General features: G+C 42.9%; 1 protein-coding gene across 3 annotated transcripts in view; it reads right to left on the bottom strand.

Annotated features, from left to right (window-relative positions):
* Positions 1–12,023, bottom strand: part of Parn (poly(A)-specific ribonuclease) — a 98,472-nt gene extending 86,449 nt beyond the window's left edge. For 2 of the 3 annotated variants that reach the window (XM_057775557.1, XM_057775558.1), the window contains exons 1-7: positions 11,885–12,023; positions 11,407–11,484; positions 9,341–9,420; positions 8,792–8,859; positions 8,631–8,712; positions 5,853–5,913; positions 1,685–1,829 (exon numbers count right to left, since the gene is read on the bottom strand). In XM_057775557.1, the coding sequence (XP_057631540.1) occupies positions 1,685–1,829; positions 5,853–5,913; positions 8,631–8,712; positions 8,792–8,859; positions 9,341–9,420; positions 11,407–11,484; positions 11,885–11,903 (533 nt within the window). In that variant the 5' untranslated portion in view covers positions 11,904–12,023. Of the gene's footprint in view, positions 1–1,684; positions 1,830–5,852; positions 5,914–8,630; positions 8,713–8,791; positions 8,860–9,340; positions 9,421–11,406; positions 11,485–11,637; positions 11,659–11,884 lie in introns of those variants that run through there. The other variant, XM_057775559.1, reaches the window with a different exon arrangement.
* Between the last annotated feature and the right edge of the window lie 6,284 nt (positions 12,024–18,307).

Raw genomic sequence — 18,307 nt, 5'->3', positions numbered from 1 at the left:
ATCAGAACAGTCATTGTACTCAAAATCCATACTCAAGTAACCAGCAAGTTACATTCAAAAGCAGGGTAAATACAGGGCTGGGGTTAAGCCAGTGGCACAGCACTTGTCTAGCATGAACAAAAGCCTGAATTCTATGTTTGGAACATGCCCCCACATACAAAAGCAGTCTAGTTTTTTCCTTTTTTGAGACAGTCTCATGTATCCCACGTTGCCCTCAAACTTGCTATGTACTGAGGACAGCCTGAACATCTGCTCTTCCTGCCTCTACCTCACAAGTAGAATGCTAGGGTTACAGATGTGCACCACTGCACTCAGCTGACGTAGTGCTGGAGACCAAACCCTAGGCTTTGTGCATTCTAGGAAAGCATTCTACCAACTAAGTTACATTCCCAGCCCCAAGAACATATGTCTTATGCGTATAGGTCTTTTTTCCATATAATCCAAGCATATCAAAAAGAAAATCAAAGCCAAAGAAAATGGCAGGCAGTAGTGGCTCATGCCTTTAATCAGGAGGCAGCGCAGGTGGATCTCTGTGAGTTCGAGGCCAGCCTGGTCTACAGAGTGAGCTCCAGGACAGGCTCAAAAGCTACACAGAGAAACCCTGTCTCAAAAAACCAAGAGAAAAAAAAATTTAAGGGGTAGTGTGATGGCTCAGAGATAACTGGCTGCTCTTCCAGAGTTCCTGAGTTCAATACCCAGCATCCACAAGGTGGCTCACAACTGTCTGTAATGAGATCTGGTGCCTGCTTTTGACTGCAGGAATACATGCAGACAGAACAGTACATACATAGTAAGTAAATTTAAAAAAATAAAAACAAAAAATGGGTGTATTTTTACATATGCTTTATGTGAATTATTGCTGTCAATAGTGAAATTAAAACATCTTCTCAAACAATTAATCAATATTAGATATGCAGAGACAAGAGTGCTTGCTACACAACCATGAGGGTAAGTACAGATTCCAACACCAACAAGCCAGGCAGGACTTAACACAGCCACAACCCCAGTGCTGGGAGGGGATATGGCAAAGACAGGAGGATCACTGAGCCATGCTGACTGTTAGCCTAGCTCCAGCTACAAGGAGAAGCCCCACCTCAAAAATAAAGCAAAGGGTGATGCAGATGGATACCCAACCCCCTTCTCTGACCTCCTCACGCAGACACCCACACATGAGTGTATATATACCACTTACACAATCTGTAAGTATTTTAAGAAAGAATTCATCAATACTAGCAATACACTTTGACTTTTCTAATAAAGCTACTATACTGGTGACGAACCTATACAAGACTAGATAGACTAGATACTCCTCCCAGGACACATTTTCTTGTCAAAACTTCACTGTGAGAAAAAAAAAAGTAAATACGGAACAACATTCTGGGAAGGTTTGGTCCAGACAGATCTGCACACCTGCTGAGGCCCTCACGCAGCAGCACAGAACAGGCCCAAACACGATGCAACTTGCTGCTATTGGCCATAATTAGATAAGCCACAATTAAAGCCTGCAACTCCCATGCACACTCGTGTGAACACCTGTACATATGAAGCACAAGTTGTGTGGAAGACAGAAGTCCTGCCACAATCAAGATGCTGCCTCCGACATCACACCTATGTAGGTACCCTGCAGGTGCTGCCCAAGGTGAGACAGCCCCCGCCCGTGTGGCATGTCATTTCAGGAACTTACACTACTTGGTCAATGAACTTCTTCTGGTCCTCAGGAACTGTCACAGGACATTTTGCCATAGTTCCTGCCCCATTGGCCTGAGAACGTTTTTCATCAAATTGTTCTCTCAGCTGTCTTTCTTCTTCTTGATTCAGATATGGAATTCCTACACATAATTTTTTAAAGGATAAATTAGAAGAAATAAGAATTTCACAGAGAAAACTCTTCCTTTAAATTTATTTTTCCTTATGTGTTAAGTATGTGTCTTGTATGCAGAGATCAGAGAAGGGCCTTGGATCCCCTAGAACTGGAGTTACAGGCAATTATGAGTTGCCAGATGTGGGTGATAGGAACCAAGCTCCACCCCCTTGGAAGAAAAGCAACCATTCTTAACTTCTGAGCCATGAAACTATCTTTGGCTGGTTGGTTCATTTTGGCTTTTTTGTTGGGGGTGTTTTTTTCTGTTTTTGGAGATACAGTCCCACCATATGGTCCTGACTCTCCGGGAACTCACTATGTAGACCAGGCTGGCCTTGAACGCACATAGATCTGCCTGTCTCTGCCTCCTAAGCTATGGACTAAAAGTGTGCATCACCTGGCTTAAACACAAAAGTTTTTTACTAACTAAAAATCTATCATACTCAGAAAACACATTTTAACTATACTGTAAAAAAAAAAAAAAAAAAAAAAACTACAGAAGGTAAGTGATTATTAAATATGCTTGTTCATGTATTCACTCATCATTTCAATAAATACTCAGCCCTAATGCTGTTCTGAGCATTTATGAATAAGAACATGAAGGAAATAACAGAGGTAGCCTGTTCTGCCACAAAGGGAACTTCTGATTAAATGAGCAAGAAAAGGTTACTGTGAGGGAAAACCAAATGACAAGAAAAAAGATATGCAGAGCCAACAAAGGGACCACTCTAAGAGAAACAAAAGAATCATCACTGGATGCTAAAGTTAATTGACAACAGAATCAATCCGAGTTAGTATTTCCTCAAGAAATGCACCAAACTGGGCATTCCTAATCATCCTGTTGGATGTCAAAGTCACCCTGAGCAAGAGAAGGGCTAGGCAGACAAACAACAATGCCAAGCTGGAGCTCAAGCTCCTGGAGAATGTCCGGACGTCACAGAGTCTACGACACAGCCTGAAGCTCCTGGAGAATGTCTGCACATAACGGGGACTGTGACAGCCCCAGGAAGAACTTCCAGCAGAAGAGTTATTCCGGGGCTTCTGGTTTTGAGATAGGGCCTCTTGCTACTGAAGCCAAGGCTGGCACTGAACTTGCAATTCTCCTACCTCAGCTATGGGATTACGAGCAGCTACCACATCTGACTCTCAAATATTTACTCCTTCTATTTTCTTCTTTTCTTTTTGTAGTACTAAGGATGAAACTGGGTCTCACATAGGCAGGCTGACTGCCTGACTGACTGATGTACCACCTACCACCTTCACTCCCAAACATTTAAGAGAAAGAAACACCATTCTACTATGTCCTACTATCCAATATTCCAGCACTAACATTCAACAAATAGTAAGTCTCCTCCCTGATAAAGACGCCTCATGCTCTACAGTGAACACGGCACATGAGGAGGGCACTGTCCCTCCTCAGCATGCTGTCCAGTCCAATAGCCCCACAGCTGAGCCACTAGAGTCATGCCAGCTATATAGACCATACCTCTCCCCATGAGTCATCTCCAATTATAAGATAAACAGTAATGGGTAAGGGAGATTGTGACCAGAAGGCTTAAGTATGAAATGCACCTGTCACACTGGTAGAACCTAGGAAACATTCCTGCATTTGGACAGATGTGAGTTAAGTCCTAAAGGGGTAAGATGAACTATCTTTAAGAGACCTAATTACAGTCTAAGGAAATACTACCTACTCTCTTACTCAGCTCAGAATTAACCAGGTTACAAAAGAGAGGATGGAGCTGAAGCAGTGAAAAGCACTTGCTACTGTTCTGGAGGGCCTGAGCTCAGGTCCCAGCATCACATCAGACAGCGCATCACCACCTTTACTTCCGGATGCAGAGTACCCAAAATCCTCTTCTGAGCTCTTGTACTTACACACACTGGCATGGACACAGGTGTAATACATAAATGCAAAAATGGGGGCTGGAGAGATGGCTCAGTGATCAAGAACACTGACTACTCTTCAGAGGACTCCGGTTCAATTCCCAGCGCCCACATGGCAGTTTAAAACTGTAACTCCAATTCCAGAGGATCTGTCACCCTCACATAGAGATGCAAGCAAAGCAACAATCAATACTCATAAAAGTAAACATAAACTATTTAAAAAAAATAAATGCAACTCAAGAAATTGGACACCAAAAGACCACATAATCCAATAAAAAAAAATGAAGTACAGACCTAAACAGAGAACTCTCAACAGAGGAATCTAAAATGGCTGAAAGGCCAGGCAGTGGTGGCGCACACCTTTAATCCCAGCACTGAGGAGGCAGAGGCAGGTGGATCTCTGTGAGTTTGAGGCCAGCCTGGTCTACAAGAGCTAGTTCCAGGACAGGCTCCAAAGCCACAGAGAAACCCTGTCTCGAAAATAAAAAATAAATAAATAAATAAAATGGCTGAAAGAGGGGACTGGAGAGATGACTCGGCGGTTAAGAGGATTGCGTGCTCTTCCAAAGGACCCGAGTTCAATTCCCAGCAACCACATGGTGGCTCACAACCATCTGTAATGAGGTCTGGTGTCCTCGTCTAGCCTGCAGGCATATATGCAAACAGAATATTGTATCCATAATAAATAAATAAATATTTAAAATAAAATAAAATGGAAATGTTCAACATCCTTAGTCATCAGAGAAATGCAAATCAAAACAACTCTGAGATTCCATCTTACACCTGTAAGAATGGCCAAGATCAAAAACACTGATGACAACTTATGCTGGAGAGGTTGTGGGGAAAAGGGAACACTCCTGCATTGCTGGTGGGAGTGCAAGCTGGTACAACCCCTTTGGATGTCAGTGTGGAGATTTCTCAGAAAATTAGGAAACAACCTTCCTCAAGACCCAATAATACCACTTTTAGGTATCTATCCAAAGGATGCTCAATCGTGCCACAAGGACATGTGCTCAACTATGTTCATAGCAGCTTTGTTTGTCATAGCCAGAACCTGAAAACAACCTGAATGCCCCTCAACCAAAGAATGGATGAGGAAAATGTGGTACATTTACACAATGGAGTACTACACAGCAGAAAAAAATAATGACATTTTGAATTTTGCAGGAAAATGGGTGGAACTAGAAAACATTATTTTGAGTGAGGTAACCCAGACATAGAAAGACAATTATTACTCACTCATAGGTGGTTTTTAAACCATAAAGCAAAGAAAGCCAGCCTACAAACCACAATCCCAGAGAACTTAGACAACAATATGTACACTAAGAGAGACTCACATAGATCTAATCTACATGGGAAATAGAAAGTATAAAAAGACAAGCTCTCCTGAGTAAATTGGAAGCATGGGGACTTTGGAGGAGGGTTGAAGGGGGGAGGAGAGAGGCAGGGAGGGGAGCAGAGAAAAATGTAGATCATGAAAAATCATGATATCATGAAATAATGCAATTTTTTTTTTTTTTTTTTTTTTTTTTTTTTTTTTTTTTTTGAGACAAGGTTTCTGTATAGCTTTGGTGCCTGTCCTGGAACTAGCTCTTGTAGACCAGGCTGGCCTGGAATTCACAGAGATCCGCCTTCCTCTGCCTCCCAAGTGCTAGGATTAAAGGCGTGCGCCACCACTGCCTGGAGCAAAAATGTTTTTTAACAAAAAATTAAACACAGAGGTTCAGGGACATAGCTCAGCCTGCTATGAGGAAGGGCTCCAAAGCTTGTTTCAGGCTAGGCACACACTCTACCAAATGAGCTAGCTACATTCACAGTCCAAAACGTTCTTTCTTTGTGGGTTCCTGCTTCTGTTTCTGAGAAGTAGGGATTGAGCCTAAGACTTCATACATGCCACGAGGAACAGAGTTTGGAGCCCCAGCACCCACCGACAAGCTGGGTGAGGCAGCACACATCTATAAATGCAGTACTGAACATGAAACCTAGCACTGTCTCCATGATGTTGATAAAATAAAAAGGCTTTTGGAAAATGGTGATTCTCGAGCGAAATGAGATTTACTTCTGAAGGATTTTAAAGTTTTATCAACTACAAAGCCAGTCTTACCACTGCAAAACACTTTATTAAAGTCAAATCCTTGGCTTGCTAGGAAGTCGATGCTGGAACTCTGAAAATAGACAACAGACATGTCAGTGTTAAAAATCCAGAGTGGACAGCTAACTCCCCAGTAGCAGTAGGCCCTACTCTTACTAGACTGACAGGAAGGCTGTAAACAGAAATAAGAACATTCATAAAGCCTCAAGTCTAAACCGAAGAGTCAGACCCAGAAGGCCATCTTCTCATTAGAACAGTGTGCGCGTGCGCGTGGTGGTGGAGTGGGTGCGGAGGCGAGAAGACAACCGGCAGAGTCGGTTCTCTCCTTCCACCCGCAAGTGGGCTCAAGGGACCCAACTCCTAATCCTCCCCTTCCCTAAGGACTGAGACTGTAACTGTGCACAACCATACCCAGTCTGAGTTCTGGGGATGGACTCCAAAGCTTGCTTCACGCTAGGCACACATGCTACCAAATGTGCTAGCTACATTCACAGCCTAAGACTTCATACACGCTATGCGAACGCTCTACCAAGGAGCTGTATCCTCAACACTCAGATTTTTTTTTTCTTTCAGATAAGGTCTCACTCTGCCTGGAAGTCTCTGCAACCCATTCCTGCATCTTACCTAGCAGCTCAGTGCTAAACACACTGAACTTTTTTTTTTTTTTTTTTTTTTTTGGTTTTTCGAAACAGGGTTTCTCTGTGGTTTTGGAGCCTGTCCTGGAACTAGCTCTTGTAGACCAGGCTGGTCTCGAACTCACAGAGATCCGCCTGCCTCTGCCTCCCAAGTGCTGGGATTAAAGGCGTGTGCCACCACCACGCGGCCACACTGAACTTTCAAGTACACAGTAAGATGTTTGTCTTTAGGTCCCAGATGACATAATTTTAATCTGCTCAGACTCTAGCACCTAACTCCTTTGTAAAATGTAGTTCTGCAGATGGAGGTATGTGTCTATGTGTATGTATGCATGTGTATGTGTATGTAGTATGTGGGAGACGGTGCATGTGTCTATGCATGTCTGCATCTTTGTATCATTCTCTGCTTTGCTGTGTGTATATATATGCACTTGCCCGTATGATGTATAAAGATGTGCACAGGTGGACTCAACTCACCCATACAGCCGTATGTGGAATCCTGAGGTCCTAATCACTCTCCACTTTAATTTTTGGTCTCTCATTGAACCTGGGGCTTGCCTTTTCAGCCAGACTGGCTGGCCAGCGGGCACCTCCCCTCAGAACCTACCTGTCTCAACATGCAGCCTGGGATGACTGATCCTGGCTATCATGCCCTGATTCTCCACTCAGCCATATCCCCAAAGCCTGCAGTTATAGATTTTTAAATAAAACAAGCAAGCAACAACAACAAAAATACAACTTTATGGGGCCAGGGAGGTATCTCGGTTTATAAAATGTTTACCTATCATGTGTGAGACCCTAGAATTACAGGTATGTGCCACCTGTAATTCTTTTTTTTTTTTTTTTTTGGTTTTTCGAGACAGGGTTTCTCTGTGGTTTTGGAGCCTGTCCTGGAACTAGCTCTGTAGACCAGGCTGGTCTCAAACTCACAGAGATCCACCTGCCTCTGCCTCCCAAGTGCTGGGATTAAAGGCGTGCGCCACCACCTCCCGGCGCCACCTGTAATTCTATCTACACCTTTGAGTCCAGTTTATGCAAGTGCTGGGAATCAAATTCAAGGACCTGTGCATATTAGGCAAGCTACCTACTAAGCTACATTCCTAGCCCTTATCTTGTAACTTTAGAAAAAAAGTGCCCAGTGCCCGGGAGTCTGTGCTTTGGATTTCCACAGATGTATTACCACTTTTATGGCAAAAAAGGAAAAGACTAAGATGAATTCATGTTAGTAGGGGAAGACCACCTAAGCTGCAGAATTACAGAGGAAAGAGGCAGCCCCTCTCTTCCATCGTACACCCACATACACTCTGCTTATTCACGACAACAAATAAACAAGCAGGCAGAAGGGAAACTTTATTTACCTAGTATCTGCCAAGCCAGTGACCACAAGAGTCTCAGGGTAAGTCTCCCTGCCTCTCTACTTTGTGTTCTTCTCAAAAGGAAAATGGAGTCTTTTCCACCTTCTGTTTCTGAATTGGTGAGTTAGGGGAAAGGACCCAGGCTTAAAAAGTTTGACTATTTCAGAAAAGAAAGCTCTACCCTTGAGGAAAGAAAAAAGATAAGGAGATAAGGAGAAGTCTGGGGGTCCTGGTGTAGGGTAAATACAGAGGAAGACAGAAGATGTCCCAAATGGAGTCCCACTGCAATGTCATGATCCCAAACTCAGCATTATTAATAAATAATACAGTGCAGGATCTAATTTCCATCTGCTTATCTTTAGAGCCTATTTCTTATAATATCTTGAAATAAAGAGGAGCTAACACTATCACTAATTTAAAAACCTACAAATGAAGGGCAGAAAGGTGAGATAACTTACCCAATGCCTAAATCATGTTGCTTGGTTTTATGGTTTTGTTTAGTTGTTTGTTTATTTGCTGTTTTGCGGGGGTGGGGGGGATGACACAGGATCTTATATAGCCCAGACTGCCGTCAAACTCACCAGGTAATTCTGATCCTCCACCTCCCTCCTGAGGCTGTTATCACAGGCACGCACCCTACGTGGTCCTGGAGCTAGAACCCAGGGCATCATTCACACTGGGCAAGCACTCTGCTAACTGACCTACAGCTCAGCCCTAAAGCTAAATCTAAAGGAATTCTTCACTTCCACTCCATCCCAACAGCATTTCATAAACGGAAAAAGTGCAATTCCACCACTAACCTGACAGACAAACTTGACGTCTGGCGAGGACCTACCGAAAGGCTTGGGGAACACATAGAAGTTAAACGACTTCGTTATATGCCTGGGAAAACAAGAGAAAAGACACTTAGGGGTGACATTAGGAGACAGCTTAGGAATTCCCAACTATTAAGACAACCTACTTGGAATCTGTGTGGTCATACTTAAAAGCACAAAGGCCAAACTGAAACAGCAAAAAGTCCATAGAATGCTGGCAAAGGAAAAAAAAACAATCAGAAGAGAGTCATATATATCTGACATGAGCAAGTATTCTCAATCTGAAGCCTTTCTGAATCACTCAACATAACATCAGCAGAACAGACTGTGCAAGCTATACATCAGTAGTCTTATTCATTTATATACAGTTCTTAATTTGTTCCCAACTAAGAAGCTATCTACCATCGCCAGAGCATAGCACTAAGCCTATTTCCAAACTATTACAACTACATCATATTTATTTCCTACATATCAAATTAATTTTAAGAAATAATAGCCCTTACTCAGAATTTTTTCCAACAAACAATAACTTTTGCTATTTTAAACATCACTAAAATGTTATTTTGTGGCTGGTGTTGAGAAGATACACCTCACTTACAAAATACGAAAGTGTAAGTTTAATGATTCCACCATTTCATAATTCAACAGCAGGAGCCACATGACAGAGAAAAAGACATCTGAGGATATCCACTTGCCTTTTTAAGCTTCTGATATCGCTCTTCTGGGGTATCAAAACCACTTGTTAATGCAGTGACGGAAGGTCCATCGCTGATTCCTAGATGATAACAAACAAGGATTGGGTTCATACAAGGATTGGGTTCATTAGTAAATGCTAATATAAAACTGCCTCCTGCTAGAGTCTTCATTCAGTGCCTATTCATATTCCTATTATTTAAAATTAATTCCAAGTGTCTATATCACACTTTTTTTAAAATTAACATTAATGTGTGCGCTGGGTGAAGCTAACTGGTAGAAGTGCTTGCTTGCCGGGCGGTGGTGGCACACGCCTTTAATCCCAGCACTTGGGAGGCAGAGGCAGGCGGATCTCTGTGAGTTCGAGACCAGCCTGGTCTACAAGAGCTAGTTCCAGGACAGGCTCCAAAGCCACAGAGAAACCCTGTCTCGAAAAACCAAAAAAAAAAAAAAAAGAAGTGCTTGCTTGTCATGCACATGAGAGGGCCTGAGTTGGATTCCTACATTCAAAGAAAAATCATAATTAGGGTTGGAGAGATGGAGCAGTCAGTAAAACGCTTGCCGTGTAAGCATGAGGGCCTGAGTCGGAATTCCCAGAACCCATGCAAACAGCTACATGGAGCACTGTGGGTGCGGAGATAGTGGATCCCTGGAGCACATCAGCCAGACAGCCAATCAAGGAGAGTCACTGAATCCCAGGTTCAGGAAGAAATGCTGTCTCCAAAAAAAAAAAGTAGTTTGAGGAAAACAACCAATGAATGTTGAGCTCTAGCCTCTGCTCATGCACATGTTTATGCACATACTTAAACAAATATTCACGCATACATGTTATCTACTGAGCTATGCAAAGATTTCCACTAAAGCATTAGTAATATCCTTATCTGCTGTTCAAGCATGCCCCTGGCAAGTCACAAAATACCATTTACACGATGTATCTAGAGTGGCCACAATCAAAGACCAATGATGGCTGACAGAGGCAAAGGAGGTAATGGATAATTCCTTTTTTTTTTTTTTTTTTTTTTGGTTTTGAGACAGGGTTTCTCCGTAGCTTTGGAGCCTGTCCTGGAACTAGCTCTTGTAGACCAGGCTGGTCTCGAACTCACAAAGATCCACCTGCCTCTGCCTCTCGAGTGCTAGGATTAAAGGCGTGCGCCACTACCGCCCGGCTTGGATAATTCCTTGAGTAGTGTGTCTGTTTATAAGATTAAAGGAAAAAAAATTCCAGAGATAGACAGTGCTGACTGCATCGCAGCATGTGTGTAATTAATGCTACCAAATTGCAAAACTACTTAATAATAACTGAAATAGGGCTGTGGAAATGTGCTTGCCATGCAAACTAAAGGACACAAGTTTGGACCGTCACCGTATAAAAGCTGGACATGACAACGCACAACTGTAACCCCAGCGATGGAGGGCTTGTGGTGAGAAACAGATCCCGGGGGGGGGGGGGGCTGCTGGCCAACCATCTAACTGAAACAGCCAGCTCTAGGTTCAACTGGAGAATGCCTTTTTTAAAATAACATGGAGAAAGCCCGGGTTGCACAAGCCTTTGATTCCAGCGCCCAGGAAGCAGAGCAGGTGGATTTCAGTGAGTTGGAGGCCAGCCTGGTTTACGATGAGAATTTCAGGACTACCAGGGTTGTTACACAGAGAAACCCTGTCTAGAACAGAAAAAACAAAAACAAGAAAAAAACAGCAAGAACAAAAACTAAACCCTCTGCTCCCTCTCGGTCCCACGGGGTTTCTCTGTGTTAACAGTCCTGGCTGTCCTGGAACTAGCTCTTGTAGACCAGGCTGGCCTCGAACTCACAGAGATCTGCCTGCCTCTGCCCCCCAAGGGCTGGGATTAAAGGCGTGCACAGCCACCGCCCAGCAGCCCTCTGCATTTTAACCATAAACACCTAATAGTTTTAAGCAGTGCCAGAACCACAATCTGTTTCCACAAACTTCAGTCTGACTGATCACAGAACCACTGCATCTCTCCCACGCTTTGGCCATAACTAGCAAGATTACAAAAGGAGCCTTGGCCATACAAGCTGTAAACCCCGAGCTTTTAAGGGAGTGATACCTGAAAACTCCCCATCGATGGCGAAGAAGTCAGCCTCCTCTATGGCCTGGTACACTTTGTGAAGATTAATCTTAAAATCTGCAGAGAAACCAAGAAGAGGTTCAGAATAGATGGCCGGCCTTCCAGCCCACCAACTAAAAGGAGATGGGAGAGAAGGGTCCGGAAGAGCGCCTAGGGCCACGGAAGAGACGGACAAGTCCCTAAGGTGTGCAGGGATCGAAGGGAGACAACCTCTTCAGGGGCGGCTAGGCAGAAGAGTCCGAGACTCGAAGTGTGCACGACTGAGAAGGGTAGGCCAGAGGAGGTGCACGGGGAAGAGAGCGGCAAGCGTGCCAAGGGTGCACGGTTCGCAGAGGGACAAGAATGCAAAGCCAAGCAGAACTGACTTGGCCCCGGGTTCCGCCAAGCACACGAGGTCTGGGCCTAGCACTCTGGGTGGGCTTGGGGACAAGGGAGGGGGGACACGACGGACACGCACTGCTCCGGATTATCTCCATTCTGCGGCGCAGACGGAACCCTGGCCCCGCCCAGGCCGACGCCGGTCCACGCGCAGAGTTCCACAGCAAAGAGCAGCTACCGAGGTGTCGGAGGCGGCCACGAAACGGGCGGCCAGGACACTTCCGGAAACAGCGCGCGCCGCTGCGCCTGCGTCAGAGTTGCGTCACGGCAGGGGCGGGGCGGGGCGGGGCGGGGCGGAGGCTGAGCGCCTCCGGGCTGTCTGGGAGCGGGCAGTGGAGTTGCCACCTAAGTCCCACAAACACTGGCCCAACTGTTCTGACCCCTGGTTGACCAACAGATTTTTGTTGTTGTTTTGGTTTAGTTTTTGGTTAGGGTTTTTCCTGTGCTCTGGCAGTCCTGGAACTCGCACTGTAGAACAAGGTGACCTCGAACTAACAGAGATCTGCCTGCCTGGCCTCCGGAATGAATGCTGGGATTAAAAGTGTGTGCCACCACCGCTTGACTTGATCTAGAGATTTTTTTTTTCCCCTGGACTTGAAATTCCGGACCTGAGGAGGATGAAGCAGGGGAATAGCAAATTTGAGGCCACTTAGGCAACAAAATGAGAAGCTCTCTAAAAGTAAATAAGTAAAAATATATATGTGCATGTATACATACATGTTGTGTGTATGTGTATACATACATGTTTTGTGTGTGTCCGCGAACATTTTGAGAATAAAAGTGTGTACATATATGTTGTGTGTGTACATACATGTGTGTATATATCATACATGTGTGTGTTATTTGTGAATTTATGGGGTAGTGTTGGAGAGGTATATGTGTGTAGGCAAAGGAGGACCTTGGTGTGGTCTCTCCTTGTCTACCTTCCTCGAGAGAGGGTCTCTCACAGAATCTGTTTCAACAGAAACAGCTGGCCAGACAGTTTCTAAGGTACCAGTCTCTGTCTCCCAACCCCGGGGTGCAGGCCTGCAGGGCTGTTTCTGGCTTTTTACAAGGGTGCTGGGGATTTGTACTCAAGTCTTGTGGATTTGACAGCAAGTGCTGCTGTCCAAGTAACCATCTCTCAGCCCCTTTTTACTGAGTTCCTCTTCCTTACCTCTCTGGAAGGATGGGGATACCATGATGAAAAAGCATGGTGATTGTCCCATTGGAGCAGAAAACTTGGGGTAGTGTAAAGACATGGAAAATTTTAAAAACTTTGCAAGATCAAGAGCTGGTTAGGACACTGGGTTCAAGTAAAAACCAAAAGATGTCCCAAGATGTTCCTAGCAGCTAGCCCCACCTGTCGACACCCAGCTTTGTGGTCTAGACAGAAGCAGACATAACAGCTTGGGGGGGCATGCACAGAAGCAGAAGCAGCCACTTAAAGGAGGAAGGGGGTGTGCAGAAGTAGCCCCCATCCTTCATTTAACAAGAACAACCCCCTTGATCCAAAATGAACCTGCTTGCGTTTGTAGGGGAGCTCTCTCTATAGTGCTGCATTGTATGTAATGGATGAACTCCCAGCCTGGCTGGAGAATAGACCTTGCTTTTGCATTCTGGACTTGATTGGACTCCGGTGGTCTCTCTGGGGGTCTCAACTTGGGCACAACAGTGGGAAGGGAAATCCGACTTGTCCTTTGGAAACATGGTAGTTGCTATGGAGATAAAGAGCAAGGAAGGTGCTGCAACAAAGAGAGATGAGGATGCAGGGTTTCTTAGCTAAGCAGAAAGGGCAAAGCTGGAGCCGTTAGAGGTGAGTCATATTGGCTGGAGATTGTTTTGATCCCCAATGCCTTTCACTGGACTGACACATAATAGATACCCTTATCAAACTGATGGAGTGAGTAATTCCTACTCGGTCTTTCAAAAACCTCATTATAAAGTTGTCCAGAGGGCAATTTGAAACTTAGCTCCACCATTTAGTAACCTGATAATGCAGCCAATATTCCTAAACTTCAGTTTCCTGGGGTCATGTTGAAGGTCTATCATGTTGAATTTTAAAATATGTGAATTTTAAAGAATTATACAGGTGAGTAGTGGTGACGCATGCCTTTAATCCCAGAACTTGGGAGGCAGGCAGACCACCGGGTCCAAGGACAGCCTGGTCTACATAGCAAGTTCCAACACAACCAACGGTACATAAAGAAACCCTGGAGAGAGAGAGAGAGAGAGAGAGAGAGAGAGAGAGAGAGAGAGAGAGAGAGAGAGAGAATTGTACACAAATCAATCTGTATAAATAACTGATTGGTTTGTTGTTGAATGGGAGAAGTTTGAAACAGGTCTTACAATGTGTTAACTGTAACTGTAATAATAGCAATACAATAGAAATTGAGGTCAGCCCAGGTAAGGAAGTTGACAAATAATACTCTTTGTGGCGGCGTAAATGAATGCAGAAAGATTATAAAAATATATACAGCTTTAATAAGGAAATAGACTTACAGGACCACAGGTTCCCGCGGAGAACAGGAAAGGCAGAGCAAAAAGGGCTGCTGGGATCACGCCCGGCAGATTTATCAGTAAACATTAGCCCAAGGCGAACACGCCCCCAATGGGTGGGGCTATATCCCTACATCTCCCCCTTTTGTCTAAATAAGATAGAACTAAACCAAATACAACTATATACAATAATAACAAATAATAAATATAACAAACAATATTGAGAACAAAAGTTTTGCTAAACATTCTATCTCAAGGAGTCTAAATAACATAAAGAGTAACTACAATTATATAATCTTCAACTCCGTCAAAGATCTGAGAAGGGAATAAATATTACTTAACAATCGAGAGATATCCAAAATGTGCAACAATTGACAGAGACAACTGACTACCTGGGCAATCACCCAAAGTCTCGTTTGCAATGTTGAGTCAACCAACTTTGGCTAAGGCCTAACATAACTGACATATCATTCTTAGAATTATCCTACCCTGTCTTGGAAGGATAAGATAATCCTGTTTCATCCACTTAGAGATATTCTGTATCTTTGTCAGAAGTTGAGGTATGGGCTTTTCTTAACCCAAAGGCCAGTTCTGCCAAGAAGACAAGAGCCCAGTGGAGTGTCTTTGGTGCTCAATGTTCTCTCGGGAGTAGAGTGGCGTTGCCAGTAGTAATTCTGTCTCGTTGGCACAGAAATTTTAGGTTAGATTAAAGGCCATTTTCTACAGCTCTTCGAAGAGGCTGAAGATCATACTATCTATACTAAATATAATCTCTATGTAACTAAAAGACCTGATTAACTTAAAAATAAATATGACAAACATATAATTCTCAATACCTATCTAACTTGAAGACTAAAAGAATAAACAACTGTGCAATATATGAAGACAATGATCTTCAATTGTAAACAATGTCATAGTGTCAGAGGTAGAAATGTACATTGTAATATGGTAGATGTATCAATACAATATAGACAAAGTTATAAGCATACTCATACAAAAATAGAGGTAGTGCCGGGCGATGGTGGCGCACGCCTTTAATCCCAGCACTCGGGAGGCAGAGGCAGGCTGATCTCTGTGAGTTCGAGACCAGCCTGGTCTACAGAGCTAGTTCCAGGACAGGCTCCAAAGCCACAGAGAAACCCTGCCTCGAAAAACCAAAAAAAAAAAAAATAGAGGTAGTAACACTCACATTCAATATTCAATATATCAATATACAAGAAACAGTACCAATACAATTTTCTATAAACAGTAACTCACAAAAACCAATCATCCCATAAAACCAGTTAATCCCCCTTCTTCCTCCTCCTCTTCTTCTTCTTCTTCTTTTTTTTTTTTTGTCCATAAAAATATCACCCCATCCCCTCAACCCTAAACCAACCACTAAAAGATGTCCCTAACCCTGAGGGCAAACTCTGTTGGAAGAGGGGATGTCGTCCTCTAAGATTGCTTCTAGCTGACATGGGGGCGACGTTCTTCTTAGGGGGGTCCTGTGAAAGCAAATGATGGTAAAATTCCCAAATTAACCATTGACCTAAGAAAATTGTAACTAGTCACCCGCGGAAGTTCGGCCAGGATGTTGTCAAAAATGTGCACCATTCGAAATTGTCTCATGTAGTTGGTACCAAAAAATAGGTCTAATATTAGCGCTTTAGAAAAAAAAAATTCATGACGTCATAAAAACCAGATTGAGTTGATGTCGTGGGGCCCCATCTTCATCCTGGAAACTTCAAAGATTACTGTAGGAAAATTTGTTGCTTGTTATGGGAAATTTAAACATTAACAACAAGGACATATACTGACATATAAAGAAAGACACAGATATGAGGAAAAGCAAAGAAAGTTTAAGACATATATATATATATATATATATATATATATATAAATTAATACTTGCAGAACACGTCCCTCCATCAGTAATTAAATATTCAGGGTCCCTTAAATTCTTTGAAGATGGGTATTTTCCTGTGGAGATAAGAAGAGAACCCTGCCCCCAACCTATCTGTATTACTTACCATCAGTATGATTGCCATCCATGTGATTAAATTGTTATTTATCTTTCCCAACTGGCTTCTCTTCATCAAAACGAACCTTTATCAAATTTGACGGTATCCACAATTTTTCCTCACCTGTGGAGACAACAGCAAATCCCCTTGCCCAACACAGCACTTTTCCTGGCTTCCATTGTGAGGTCAGCACAGACTTGAAATAAACTGCTTGATTTAGTTCAGTAGACTTTTCCATTATCCAATGTCTTTCTGCAGCCGATGTTCCCTTCTCATTAGCGTTGAGAAAATTCAAGGTTAACAAAGCATTATGTAACCTATTTCTGGGGGTGTTTTCCACCCCTTTCTGTTTGTTCAACATATCCTTTATAGTTCGATTTGATCTTTCTATGACTGCTTGACCTGTAGGATTGTATGGTATACCTGTACATGCTTGATATTGTAATAATCAAAAAACCGTTTCATTTTCCTAGAGACATAAGCAGGACAATTATCTGTCTTTATTTGTGTAGGTATACCCATGATAGCCATGACTTCTAATAAATGAGTGATAATTGAATCAGCTTTTACTGAACTTAAGGCCGTTGCCCACTGAAAGCCTGAATACGTGTCAATGGTGTGATGAACATATTTTAATTTGCCAAATTCTGCAAAGTGGAACACATCCATCTGCCAGATTTCATTCCTTTGGGTGCCCTTTGGATTACCCCTGCAGGCAGTGGCATCTGGTTATAGAAAGAGCAAGTAGGGCATTTCTTTACAATCTCCCTAGCTTGTTGCCATGTAATAAAAAACTCTTTCTTCAAACCTTTGCTATTAACATGATGTTTTTTATGAAATTCAGAGGCTTGTAGCACACTACCAATCAATAATTGATCAATTTCTGCATTACCTTGTGCTAGAGGACCTGGCAGACCCGTATGGGATCGGATGTGTGTTATGTACATAGGGCAAAGCCTGTTCCTAATCAAATCTTGCACCTGGATAAACAAAGAGGTTAGTTCTGTATCATCAGGTATAAATTCAGCAGTTTCAATATGTAAAATAACTCTTTCTGCATATTGTGAATCAGTAACTTTATTAATAGGTTCTTTAAAATCCCTTAGCACCATAAGAATGGCATATAATTCTGCCTTCTGACAGAATCATAAGGACTTTGTTCCACCTTACCCAAGTCTTCTGATTTGTAACCTGCCTTCCCTGATTTATTGGCATCAGTATAGAATGTACGGGTTCCAGTTATTGGAGTATCACGGACGATTCGAGGAAGGATCCAAGAAGTTCTCTTTATGAAGTTAAGCCTCTTGCTTTTTGGATAGTTGTTATTAATGTCTCCCAAAAAGTTAGCACAAGCTCTTTGCCATGGTTCATTATCTTCCCATAATTTCTTTAGTTCATCAGCAGTGAAAGGCACTATAATTTCTGCTGGGTCTATGCCTGCTAGTTGACGAAGTCTCAACTTGCCTTTTATAATTAACTCAGAGACTTTTTGCACATAAGTTTTCAGTTTTTTACTTGGTTTATGTGGTAAAAAGATCCATTCCAAGATAATATCATCTCTCTGCATTAAAATTTCTGTAGGATAAATTTTGATGGTAGTATGACGAGAATACAATCGAGCTCTGGATTTACCCTGTCCACATGTGCCTGTTGTAATTTTTCCTCAATCATCGTCAGTTCCTTTTCTGCTTCAGCTGTTAATTCTCTGGGACTGTTTAAATCTTTGTCACCATCCAAGGTTTTGTTCAAATGAATTATTAGATCAGGTGTTATCCCAATAGCTGACCGTAGACTGGAAATGTCCCCTAATAGTCTTTGAAAGTCATTAAGAGTCCATAGGCAATCTCTCCGAATTTGTGCCTTTTGTGTCTTAATTTTTTGCAAACCTATTTTATAATCTAAATAATTAACAGAATCTCCCTTCTGAATCTTTTCAGGAGCAATTTGAAATCCCCATTTTGGTAAAAGTATTTTTATGCCGGGCGGTGGTGGCGCACGCCTTTAATCCCAGCACTTGGGAG

Source organism: Chionomys nivalis, chromosome 7 (assembly GCF_950005125.1).
Source record: "Chionomys nivalis chromosome 7, mChiNiv1.1, whole genome shotgun sequence".
Lineage (NCBI taxonomy): Eukaryota > Metazoa > Chordata > Mammalia > Rodentia > Cricetidae > Chionomys > Chionomys nivalis.
The sequence above is the reverse complement of the archived record's forward strand: the minus strand, read 5'-3'. Positions and strand labels throughout refer to the sequence as shown.